Here is a 12,739-nt window from a genome sequence, read left to right on the forward strand (position 1 = left end):
GCACACTAACTTAATCATTCTGTTAGCATTTTAAATGTATCATGAAATACAAGCTAAATAGTTTATGAAGTGAAAGTTCATTCGTTAACAAGCATTATCTTGCAGATCTGAGAACTGTTACATTTTTAGGACGCAGAATTAGTCTTTGTAGTTATTACTCAATACGTGATAAAATAGTATTTGATACGAGTACGCTACACGGTACACACACTCCAACATGCGCTCTTCTGACTAACTGAGACAGTCGCAACCAATGATATTTCGTAATACAGAGGCGCGCCTCTGATTGGCCAGTATACGTGACCAATGACAGCCAGTCGTCCAATGAGAGTTGAGGATGATGCGACATGCCATCGCACTTCTCCGTCTGCTAGAAGCGTGAGGACCGTCTGGAGCGTAACGTGGGGGTAAGTCAAAGAAAACATTTTTTTTTAAATCGCGATTAGAGCTGAAGCCTCGTGGTTTGGAAATAGTCTATGTGGTTTTAAAGAGCTATAACGACTTCGTCGCAAGACTTTATAAGGTTTGAAACTGAGGTATTGAGAGATATGCATGCTGCACATGTGCATTGGGACATTTAACTGCCATTAACCATGCCATTAACACATGCATGACAGCACAGTGACAGCAACAAGACATGCTGCTCTTCTGGTGTGTTAACTTACGGCTGTTCAGGCTTCTTCTTTTACCAGAGTTTTTCTTTAGGTAGTTTTTCTAAAAAAATAAAAATAATAATAAAAAAAACACAGACCAACAAATAGACAGTTTACTTGACATTGACATTGATAAAATACAATTATCGGTTTATCACAAGGAAAGAAAAAGACACTTAAAGGTGTTTTTAATAACTCATAGGATATGTTTTTCTGTGATGCACACTTCGTGTTATGATTGACAGCTATGATTAACTGATCCACTTGTTTTGCAAACCACTCATATCATAATCATCCTCATCACCTACTTGTAATTCAAGCCATACTGGTGTTAGTCATACTTTTACGTGATTACTGCATCTTACAAATACAGAAAGGACATGTTACATAATTTATTATTATTATTAATCATATTTTTTACACCCACTGTAAACGTTTCTCTTTGAGCTTTGGTAAGGGGTGTCTAAAATGCAACTTTACTGCCGATGTTCTTAAAGAGATAGTTCCCCCCAAAATTAAAATCCTGTCATTATTTACTCCTGTCGTATTCCTGTCAGTCCAAACTTCAGAACACAAATGAAGATATTTTTAATGAAATCTGAGCGATTTCTGTCCCTCCATTGACAGCTACGCAACTACCACCTAGAGATCGTAAAACTAATTACTCGATCGCTTTATATGATGAACAGATTGAATTCAGGCTTTTATTCCAATAAACATTAATCAGCGAACATAAACAGAAGCTCAACCGAACCTGCTTGAAATGACACATGAGAATGAACCTTACTGGTTCTTCCTGAAGCTCAAACGTGCTGCGTAACACGAGAATGAACCTCATTGGTTCTTGATAAAACTCAAAAGTGCTGCGTAACATGAGAATGAACCTCATTGGTTCTTGCAGAAGCTCAAAAACATGAGATTGTACCTCATTGGTTCTTGCACGTCAAGCTAACTTGAGACTCTGTTTACCACAACTGATGTGTGCGTTGATGATTGTTTATATGTGAATAAAGGCCTAAATTCAATCTGTTGCTCATATAAAGCGATCGAGTCTCTTCAGAAAATTTGGTCTAAACCGCTCGATTCGTGTTGGATTAGTTTTACGATCTCTTTATGAACTTTTTGAAGCTTTAAAGTGGTAGTTGCGGTGACTGTCAATGGAGGAACAGAAAGCTCTTAGATTTCATCACAAAGATCTTCAATTGTGTTTTCGAAGATGAAAGAAAGTCTTACGGGTTTGGAAGGACATGAGATGTGAGAGGGTGAGAAATTAATGACAGAATTTTCATTTATGGGTGAACTATCCCTTTAAGACTCTAGAGACGCTAGCAACTTCAAATACATGTTTGCTGCTCAACCATGGCTCTTTTTTTTTATCTGCCTTTTTAATACAATTAATTTGTTTGACAGAAACTTCCCTTAAAGGGATATTTCACCCCAAAAAATTAATTCTGTCATCATTTACTCAACCTCAAGTTGTTCCAAACCTGTATTAATTTCTTTCTTCTGATGAACAAAAGGAAAGATATTTTGAAAAATATTTTGATGGACCCCATTGACTTCCATAGTATGGAATTCTGATGTGTTCATCAGAAGAAAGAAATGCATTCAGGTTTGGAACAACTTGAGGGTGAGTAAATAATGACAGAATTACATTTTTTGGGTGAAATATCCCTGTAATGAGCCTTTAACTGACTGAGTTCCTCTGTGCTCTGAATCACTCACAAATCTTTTGATAGTTTGATATTCTCTTTTCAGTTTTCACAAAATATTGCACCATTTCATGCTTTCATCTTCAGAAAGATCTTTCTTCCTCCATATTGCATGAAAACTGTGACTTGCTTAATAATGTGGAATAACTTTTTTAAGTAGGTTTTCCATTTACCTAAGTAGACCTGGCAAACTGCTTAACAAGCCTCTCTGAGATTGATACCAGTTATCCAAATGATATGAGTAAAACAAACACTTTCTTTGAAAAACTAAAATCTGAATGTTTATTGTACAGAAATCCTACTGAAATGTCACTTGCATAATAATTTGGAGCACAGTATATGCCTTTTCAATGTGAGCATGCCACTTGACTTACTTGTCTTATTTTTTTTCTTTGATAAATAGCTGAGGAGTGAAAATGGATAGAAAAAATGAAAAGAGTGAAGCCAAAGGTAGGTTTTTAGTGTTTTGTGTTTATATAATCGAAAATTATTCAAACCCCATTGCATATCATGTTCATAAACAACATTTACAGACTTTCAGCTGTTTGCAATGAACAAATCAAACAAAAGTAATTGAAATTGCTCAACACAACAAATGTTTCAAGTGGTTTCCCCAAATTCAACTGAAAATGCAACTTTTAATGATAATTCAACCCCCTGAAAAGAATCCCTCACAACAGTACAAATCTGCAGAACAGGTGTTGTAACAAGCACACCTGATGCAACCAATCAAGGGCTTCATTAGTTGCACCAGGTGTGCTTGAGCTAGAACACATGAAATCTGTGAACTGGCTCGGTTTGTTGAGTGTCACGTTTGACTGCATGTTAGAAATATGTTTAAAGGTAGGGTATGGGATTTGCAAAACGGCCGGCAGATTTTGAAAATGCACAACTCAAAAGGTCCTTCCTTCTTTCCTCCAACGCTGGCCCTGACTCCGCCCATTCGAAGAACATGGACGTGCAATCGCCCTTCACAAACAAGGAACAGGATACAAAAAGATAGTGAAGGCACTAAATAAAAAAAAACCCTTGAGTTACTGCAAAAGACCTGCAGCAAGACTCGGTTTCAGCTTGCACAGTATAGGCACGGACTAAACGCATGCGGTTTCTATGCCAGAACACCCAAGACATACACCACTACTGACCCAAAAGCACAAGAAAAGTGCTCAAAATCATATAAATAAGCCATAGAAGTTTTGGGATTCTGTTCTGTGGAGCGATGAAACAAAACTGTAACTTTTCGGCCTTATGGATCAGCGGGTCTGGATGAAGAAGAGTGAAGCATATGCTGAAGAGAACTCTGCCTACAGTTCAGCATGTGGAGCTCGGTGATGCTCTGCGGCTTTTACATCCCCTGGCACTGGAAACCTGCAGCGTGTGGAGGGCAAGATGGATTCATCGAAGTATCAGGAAATCCTAGAAGAAAACATCCTGCTGTCAGTGAGGAAGCTGAAGCTTGGGCGTCATTGGACCTTCCAACAGGACAACTATCCCAAGCATACCTCAAATTCCACCAAGGTTTGGTTGCAGAAGAAGACTCTACAGTGGCCATCACAGTCACCTGACTTGAACCCCATTGAAAATCTCTGGTGGCATTTGAAGAAAGAGGTTGCAGCATGCAAACACAAGGACATTACTGAACTGGAGGCCATTGCTCATCTCGTTTCCAGCAGGTCATAACAGCAAAAGGATGTTCTACGTAGTACTAAAGATGCTTTCCATGAAGGGGTTGAATAATTTTGAGACCGCAGAAGTCATTAAAAGCATTTTCAGTGGAATTTAGAGACACTTTACTTTTGTTTGATTTTTATTATTGCAAACGGCTGAAAGTCTGTAAATCTTGCCAATAAACCTGATTTGCAATGAGATTTGAATAAATTTGATTACAACTGTGTGTATGTGTGTGTGTGTGTGTGTGTATATATATATATATATATATATATATATTAGGGGTGGAACGGTACATGTATTCGTATTGAACCGAAACGGTACGGGCGTTGCGGTTCGGTGCGTGAATTTACACGGAGAATACATGGTATAAAAATAAATAAAATTTGCGTGCAAATTAATTAATGTAATGCGGAACTACTGTTAGATACGCGGGTTCTTTAGGGACACATAATCTGTAGCTCCGCCTTTTATCCAAGGGAGTAATCCATAGATATCCACAATAAACAAATGAACCGAACCTTGACTTCTGTGTACTGTTCCACACCTAATATATATATGTATTTATAAATATATATATATACACACACACACACACAGTTGTAATCGAAATTATTCAACCCCCGTTAACACGCTACATATATATATATATATATATATATATATATATATATATATATATATATATATATATATATATATATATATAGAGCGTTCAATGAAAATTTGACTTTTTTCTGGGAAACATAAAAAATACGTTTCTAAAACTAGGATTATATACGTTTCGATTGTATACATTTCTAAAACTAGGATAACGTTTCTAAAACTAGGATCATTTTATTTTTATGTTTCCCAGAAAGAAGCATATTTTTCATTAAATGCTAAGTTTTCTTTACCAAAAAAGCTATACGAATTTACAATAATTTATTATGTTTTTTTTAAGCAGTAATACCCTGAAATTATACAGCTATCTCCATGATCGCTATACATATGAGAGAATTGCTTTCATTTTTTTCAAGGGAAAGGAGGAAATAAACCTCCTCAGTCCGACAAACCAGAGGGCTTTTTACAAGTAGAAAGGTATGAAGCAATTTTATCCTCATGATTTTAGACAGCTAAGATGATAAATGAAATCACAGATTTTCACACTATTTGGTGGCTTAAATTCTGTATTTGATAAACCTAACATTTTGTTAAATTTCTTTTGTACAATATCTGTGAAGTTTCAAAAACTTGTGCTTCGTAAACTTTTGTAATGATGCTGAAAATTCAGCTTTGATCACAGGAATAAATTACATTTTACTATATATTCACATAGAAAACAGCCGTTTTAAATTGTAATAATATTTCACAACTTTTGGCTATCTAGAATACCGAATTTCAACCTCCTGCCCAAGAGCGTAAAGAGAAGAGTTTATGCCCTAAAGAGGCTCCAGCTCCAGAGTGCCAACATAGAGGCCAAGTTCTACGAAGAGGTCCATGAGCTTGAGAGGAAGTATGCTGGGCTTTACCAGCCTATGTTTGACAAGGTATGCAAACGAATCTCCGAATCTCTGTTCAAACACGCTCGGTGTAAGTTAGGTTGGAGCTGGTTTAAGTGTCACGGGCCCACCGGTGGGCCCAAATCCATTACATTTTTAAAACAGTAATATCATATACTAAACCTAAACTAATCTTGACAAACTATATATCATTTGAAAGCTTACAATCTCTAGTTTCCATATTTGGTGACTCCTAAGGCGTGTTCAGACCTTTATTTTGAAATAGCAATGAATATAAAAAATCATGAAAGAAGGGTAGAAACCTCAGTTTGTTTTCATGCCAAGAGTTCAAAAGATAGCATTCATTCAATTATTTTAGAAAAAAAGGTCTGAATTTTTTTTTAAATATAAAAAAAAAATTATATGATGTGGCAGGAAGCTAAAACGCACATGCGTGTTCTTTTTATGTTTCTTAGAGGTTGAAATCATATCAAAATCTGCCAAACTTCTCATATTACTTCTGAATAGGATGTCTACTTCATAAATTGTATGAAAATTGTGGAAATAATGGTTCATATCACTCAAAACACATTTGGAAATGGAGGCGCCCTTATATGGGCAGTAATGGAGACTCAAAGGTTGTCATCTAGTGAAAAAGTTTGGTACTGCGCCCAAACAAAATCTTACTGAAAGCTCATTTTTTGAGATATCAACCTAAAATTTTAAACACAACTTGTTCAGATTTTTGGCTTTGATTTTCTTTGCAGTTTTAGTCGCCCAGGTTTTAAAAATATGTATTTTATATAAAATATGGATAATTAAATTTTTTGCATTGTACATTTTCATAAACTCAAACTTCTATAACTTTTTTTCTGTTTCACTTTCTTAATTTATTTCACTTCTACAAAAATCTGCCAAATGTCTTCTTTAAAACAAGACCAATCTTACGTCTATATTCCAAAGCATTCTTGAATTACAACCATTTAAGTTCGAAATGTGCATTTTCATGTATATTCAAAAAAAGGGGGGTGACACTTAAAGGGTTAAAGTCCCCCTGTAGTCAATCATTTTATCCCTTAAAACTCATCTTTGATCACCAAAATGACACATTTAAATGTTTTTTCCTTGATTAAAAAATTATTAATGCCTATAAATAGCTTGAATGTAACTCTAAAGCCCTGTCTCATTTAGTATACTTGCTTCTATTAATATGCAAATGAGCCCCGCCTCCACTCACTCACACCAGCTCACAGATACAGTCGTTGATGATCACACGTTGACCTGATTGGTTATAAAGTAGTTTGACGTCAGAAACACCAGCGATTTAAAACCGCGTTTCTGAGACTGTCTTTGGTTCACTGCAGATTTAAAGAGAAAATACTCAGCAATGCTGTTGACTTATGAATTTACACATGGTTTGTCTTAAAGCATATTAAAAACACCATATAAACAGCATTGTGTATGAGTGTTTAAGTCAACAAATAGCCGACCGGTCTCATGCAAGCATGGCCATTTCCTTGGCTGGTGATGAGCTAGTAGTTCAACTTTTACCCACAATGCTAATACAGGGAGGCCAGCCTTCCTGTTACAGGGCTGTCCAAAGACATATTTTCAAGACCAGCATGAAACAGAATTATAAAAATGTTCTTTGGACAGGCAAATATGCTTCATTTTTGTCTTACATAATTGTTTGCGAATTGATTGCTATAAGTGTTGTTTCCTTGAAATGATGCCACATAACACAATGCTTCTTTGTTCAGAGACGGGAGATTGTGACTGGTGCTGTCGAACCCACAGATGAGGAATGCGAGTGGCAAAGTGACAAGGAGGAAGAGGAGCTTGCTGTAAGTAGATACTTGTGAGAATCCTGAAACCACACCATATCAATTGCAAATACCTATTTTCTTGGCAAACCTTTATATGGAAGCCCTCAGCTATTGAACTTTTCATTTAGAGATTGCGTGCCAATGGTCGATTTTATAAACCGATTTACACCCACAGGCAGATTTGCAGAAAAAAGCTGCTCTGGAGGAGAAGCAGGCCGATTCAGCCAGCGCCGTCGAGCCGAAAGGAATCCCGGAGTTCTGGCTCTCCATCTTCAAACATGTGGACATGCTTGGAGAAATGCTGCAGGTGAACTTTCACATCACTTCTGCTTAATGTTTTCACCAAAGCTTTCTCAGATGACATGTTTATATTGCAATCAGATTAACATTCGGACCTGTTTGGGGTTAATGAGTTACGGTTGATTAGTGTGAAAAATATGCTAATTTGGGTTTCAATGTGAATTTTAAATGGAATTTAACAGTAATTTGATGAAATAATAAAGCAATAAGCCATGCATTAAAGGGATACTCCATTTTTTTGGAAATAGGCTCATTTTACAACTCCCCCAGAGTTAAACTGTTGAGTTTTACCGTTTTTGAATCCATTCAGCCGATCTCCGGTTCTGGCGGTACCACTTTTAGCATAGCTTAGCATACATCATTGAAGTGGACAAGACCATTAGCATTTCTAAAAAAGAAAATGACCAAAGTGTTTCGATATTGTTCCTATTTAAAACTTGACTCTTCTGTAGTTACATCGTGCACTAAGACCGACGGAAAATGTAAAGTTGCGAGTTTCTAGGCTGATATGGCTAGGAACTATACTCTCATTCCTGCGTAATAATCAAGAAACTTCACTGCCGTACCATGAGTGCAGCAGGCGCAGGCACTTAGTCCCGGTCACGTTGGAAGTTACCGAGCTGGGGACTATTTTCAGTCGCTGCGTCATATCATTACGCCTGCTGCTCTCATGGTACGATGTAACTACAGAAGAGTCAAGTTTTAAATAGGAAAAATATCGAAACACTTTGGTCATTTTCTTTTTGAAAAATGCTAATGGTCTTGTCCACTTGAATGATGTATGCTAAGCTATGCTAAAAGTGGTACCGCCAGAACCGGAGATCGGCTGAATGGATTCAAAAACGGTAAAACTCAACAGTTTAACTCTGGGGGAGTTGTAAAATGGGCCTATTTCCAAAAAAAGTGGAGTATCCCTTTAAGGCCCTGATATACTCACTGCGAAGGTCCTTTTTTTTTCTTCGACGGAACTGTTAGCAAACATCCCAACTGCGCCCACACTGCTGAGAGCGACGTTTAGATTAATATGTAAATATGAGCTGTGCGCTTTCCTTTCAATAACAAAATAAACGCAAAACAAAAATGAGAGCAGTGAGAAAACAGCAGTTAAGAAAGCATCTGATCATAACAATGTAGATATGTTTGCACAAGCTCTGCAATTCGGCACTCCAGTAAAGTCACGTCACGTTTATTTATATACCACTTTAAATACAATAGATTGCTTTAAATCAAGCAGCTTTACAGTATTAAACATGAAAAAAACGTATCACTATCGCTTTCAATTAGAATTACAACTTTATTTTCTACTATAAGCGACTTCATGTTCATATTTTTACCCGTGGTCGTCTGACCTCGAGGGACTGAACAGAACTAAACCAGAGAAGATTTCCACGTCAAAGAAGGCGGAGACTCAGAGCCACACCTACCTATTACATCATAACCACTGACCAATGGTAGTTTGCGCTGGCAAGCTGGTCCGAACTCCAGAAACGAACACCAAACAAACCAAGTTTTGGCCTGATGTTGTTTGAAATGACGTCGCACCAGTTTATTTGATTTTGCGTGAAGTATGTTGGGGCCCTTAAAAGTGAATTTGCCACAGTTTAGGGCTTTTGTTATGCACAGCATGAACTTGTTGGCATCCTTCTGTCTTCGAGAGACAATGGTTTAGAATCTGCACCCAGGTCAGTCTGTGGTTTGGTTGCAGACTTTACTATGACTGTAGAGTCCGATACGGGAGCAACAGCACCGGTGGCACTTGCTACAGGTGTAAGCAGTGGTGATGTCAATGGGAACAGGCTGAACGCTTTCCTGCCGACGAGTCCTCTTCTCCTCCCACTGCATTGCTCTTTTTTCTTCAGCTAAAAGGACACCAGTCTTAATGGTGGATCGCCAATTTTCGCGGTCCGATGTCACTGCTTCCAAATCAGCCGGACAGATGCTGCAACGTTTTCAAGTCTCGCTTGCAGGCGTCCTTGTAGCGCAGGGTTGGCCATCCAGATGGTCGTGTTCCTGTGGCAAGCTCCCCGTACAGAACGTCCTTTGGGATACGACCATCATCCATCCTGCACCGGTGACCAACCCAGCGCAGTCGCCTCTGTGTAAGGATGGTGAACATACTTGGCATACCTGCCTGGGCCAGGATGGCTATGTTTGTGATACGATCCTGCCAGGTGATGCTCAGGAGTCGTCTGAGGCAGCGCATATGGAAGGCATTCAGTCTTTGCTCTTGGCGAGAATATATTGTCCAAGCTTCACTGCCATAGAGTAGGGTGCTCAAGACGCATGCTTGATACACCTTCAGTTTTGTTTTGAGTGTCAATAGAGTGTTATCCCAAGCCCTCTTTGCTAGTCGAGCCATGGTGGTGGCTGCTTTGCCTATCCTTATATTGAGCTCAGTATCCAAGGATAGGTTGCTGCAGATGGTGGAGCCAAGGTATGTGAAATTCTCCACTACCTCCAGGGTGTGGTCGCTGATAGTGATTTCAGGAGTGGTGTTGACATCTTGCACCATTATTTTGGTTTTCTTGATACTGATGGCAAGGCCAAACTCTGTGCATGCATCTGCAAAACAGGTGATAAGTCGCTGGAGGCTACCCTCAGTGTGTGCAGCTAGAGCAGCATCATCTGCAAACAGCATCTCCCGTATGAGTACCCTGCGGACTTTAGTCTTTGCTCTGAGGCGGGCAAGGTTGAAAAAAGGTTCCCGTCTAGGGGTGGGCGATATCTCGATATTTAAAATATATCGAGATATTTTTTAAACACGATATGGATTTTGACATATCGTATATATCGATATATTGTTTATATTTAATCCTGATTTTGCCACTTTGCTAGTTTGCCTTCTCTGTGCTGTGCTCGCCCCCGCCTCCTTGCTTTTGTTCCCCCTCACCTCGCGTGTTGTCTCATTCAACAATTGTCTCATCCGCAACCAGCCCGGAGGCTACAGAACTCCGAGTGTGTCTGCGCGCGAGCGACAGAGCACGAGAGAAACCGAGTGTGAGCATTAATTGCATTAGTAAATTGGTAACCTACATACTACAATATATAATTACTATATAAGAGGCATGGAAGTTCGATTAATGGACTCCAGTAATCAGAAGGCTACTACAAACGTCTTGTTTTAAACTATTGCAGGGCTCGAATTTCGGCGCGGGTATTGCGCATAATTCTAATCATTCCCGCAGGTCTCCCATTTATAATGCGGGAAATTCCCGCAATCGTAATCCACACAGATTATAAAATCAAATCATTCTTTTAACAACTATCTGCCAGACGCAATTTCACAAACAGCGTGAGTGTTCAGCGGTGCCGCTTCTTTCTCGTCTCTCATAATGTGTTGTGCAAGGCAAGCATCAAGAGCTGCGGCGATAAAACACACTCGCGTTTAGGAGTCGGGACATGATGGATATTCACTCGCACAATCGGGCCAGCAGTGCATCGTGACTGAAGTTTACCATTTGCACGTCTTTTTAAGTCTTACCAGTTTAAACATTCAAGCGATTTTAAACTAATCAGTGCTCGCGCGCTCTCTGAGAGATTATTTTCTATGCGCACATTCATAGAAAATCCGCCTTAAGAACAGCTGGCCAGTAACAAAAGTTATTTTTCGCGGATTATATTGCTTTAACACGCAAAATTGTCAATTTCGGTCGTCGTGAGTATACTCTAAACATAGTCGGTTTTGTCTTTAATAAGCATAAAACGCATGCCAGTATAATGAACACAGGATCCGTGCACTAGCTCTTAAAGTGACGGCAGCCATATGTGTGTCATTCATTTTGTTGTCAATACAACAAAAGATAGCTTTAAGTTAAAGGAATCAGGATTAATAACCTATGTATTTAATTTATTCAGGACTAAAATACTACTCAGTGTTATTTTCCTTTTGATTTCTTTATTCAGTTTCTGTATATGAATCACGTGATTAATAATGATGACTAAATTCAGGCCCTGTGTTTAATTTTTCTCATTTGGTTACATTCTGTTATGGAAAATTAATTTTCTATTGATTGTAGGCCTATATTTTGAGTTGTATTCACATCCATTTTCCTGTAAAGATATCGAGATATATATCGAATATCGAGATATAGCAAAATATATCGAGATATATTTTTTGCTCCATATCGCCCAGCCCTATTCCCGTCACTCCTAGTATGGAGGAAGATCCCGTCTTCAGAGTTGCAGAAGGCATAGCGCAGGAGCAGGGAGAAGAACACGCCAAAAAGTGTTGGCGCCAGAACACACCCCTGCTTCACACCGCACTTGATTGGAAAAGGGTCTGAGGATGACTCGCCATTAGTGTTGCACGGTGCACCGATACTTCAAAAGTATCGCGATACTCGGAAATTAAAAACTTCACGATACCTAAATTTATTAGTATCGATACTTCTAAGAATGACCGCGTTCCAGATTTGTAAGAGAGTATTGCATGTTGGTGTGTGCAACGCACGCTTCCAGTGCCTCCCTATGGACGTCTGCGTTTTTCTCCTCATGCGCGTGTGACAGGGCGCGTGAACTGAACGAGCAGAGAGAGAGAGAGAGAGAGAGAGAGAGAGAGTGAGCGAGCCCCGGTAATAAACAAGGCTTCACCGTCTCAAAACTAAGCGCTGTCTTGCTCTCTCTCTCTCCCTCGCACATATTAATCAAAATAATTCGACACGATGGTAAGGTCGGGAGACTAAAGTTTCATGTGGAGCATTCGGAGTTTTTTTTCTTTTTTTTTTCTGAATTACCGCTGGGTGTAAATTGTGGTAAAATACGTTGCCTTATCTTCTCTGAATCGTTCCGCACATTCAGCTGACATAAACCACACTTTAAATAAACGAAAAAAACTATCCAGTCATGAAATGTTTTCTGTGATGACAGTGGGATGTAACCGCCTGGATAATCACACAACGCGCACACGTCCGATAATGACACGTCCAATTCGCGAACTAATGACTCATTTGAACCGATTCGTTTTAATGAATGGTTAAAACAACTGATCTGTCTGAATCGGTGTATAACTAATCGTTAACACTTTGTAATAAGGTTTCATTTATTACATAAAACAAATAAAAACACTTGTTTTTTCCCCCCGAAAAAGCATATGACTACTT

The 12,739-nt window shown here is 38.8% G+C and overlaps 1 protein-coding gene across 5 annotated transcripts in view; it reads left to right on the forward strand.

The window, feature by feature from the left end:
- Window positions 1-309: 309 nt before the first annotated feature.
- Window positions 310-12,739, forward strand: part of nap1l4a (nucleosome assembly protein 1-like 4a) — a 38,385-nt gene continuing 25,955 nt past the window's right edge. For all 5 annotated transcript variants that reach the window (XM_056252117.1, XM_056252119.1, XM_056252116.1 and 2 more), the window contains exons 1-6: window positions 310-407; window positions 2,769-2,815; window positions 5,053-5,113; window positions 5,403-5,562; window positions 7,275-7,358; window positions 7,516-7,647. In XM_056252117.1, coding sequence (XP_056108092.1) covers window positions 2,782-2,815; window positions 5,053-5,113; window positions 5,403-5,562; window positions 7,275-7,358; window positions 7,516-7,647 — 471 coding nt within the window. In that variant the 5' untranslated portion in view covers window positions 310-407; window positions 2,769-2,781. The remainder of the gene's footprint in view (window positions 408-2,768; window positions 2,816-5,052; window positions 5,114-5,402; window positions 5,563-7,274; window positions 7,359-7,515; window positions 7,648-12,739) is intronic.

The sequence above is a fragment of the Rhinichthys klamathensis genome, unplaced genomic scaffold, assembly GCF_029890125.1.
Source record: "Rhinichthys klamathensis goyatoka isolate OS25496 unplaced genomic scaffold, OSU_Roscu_1.1 h1tg000092l_1, whole genome shotgun sequence".
Taxonomy (NCBI): domain Eukaryota; kingdom Metazoa; phylum Chordata; class Actinopteri; order Cypriniformes; family Leuciscidae; genus Rhinichthys; species Rhinichthys klamathensis.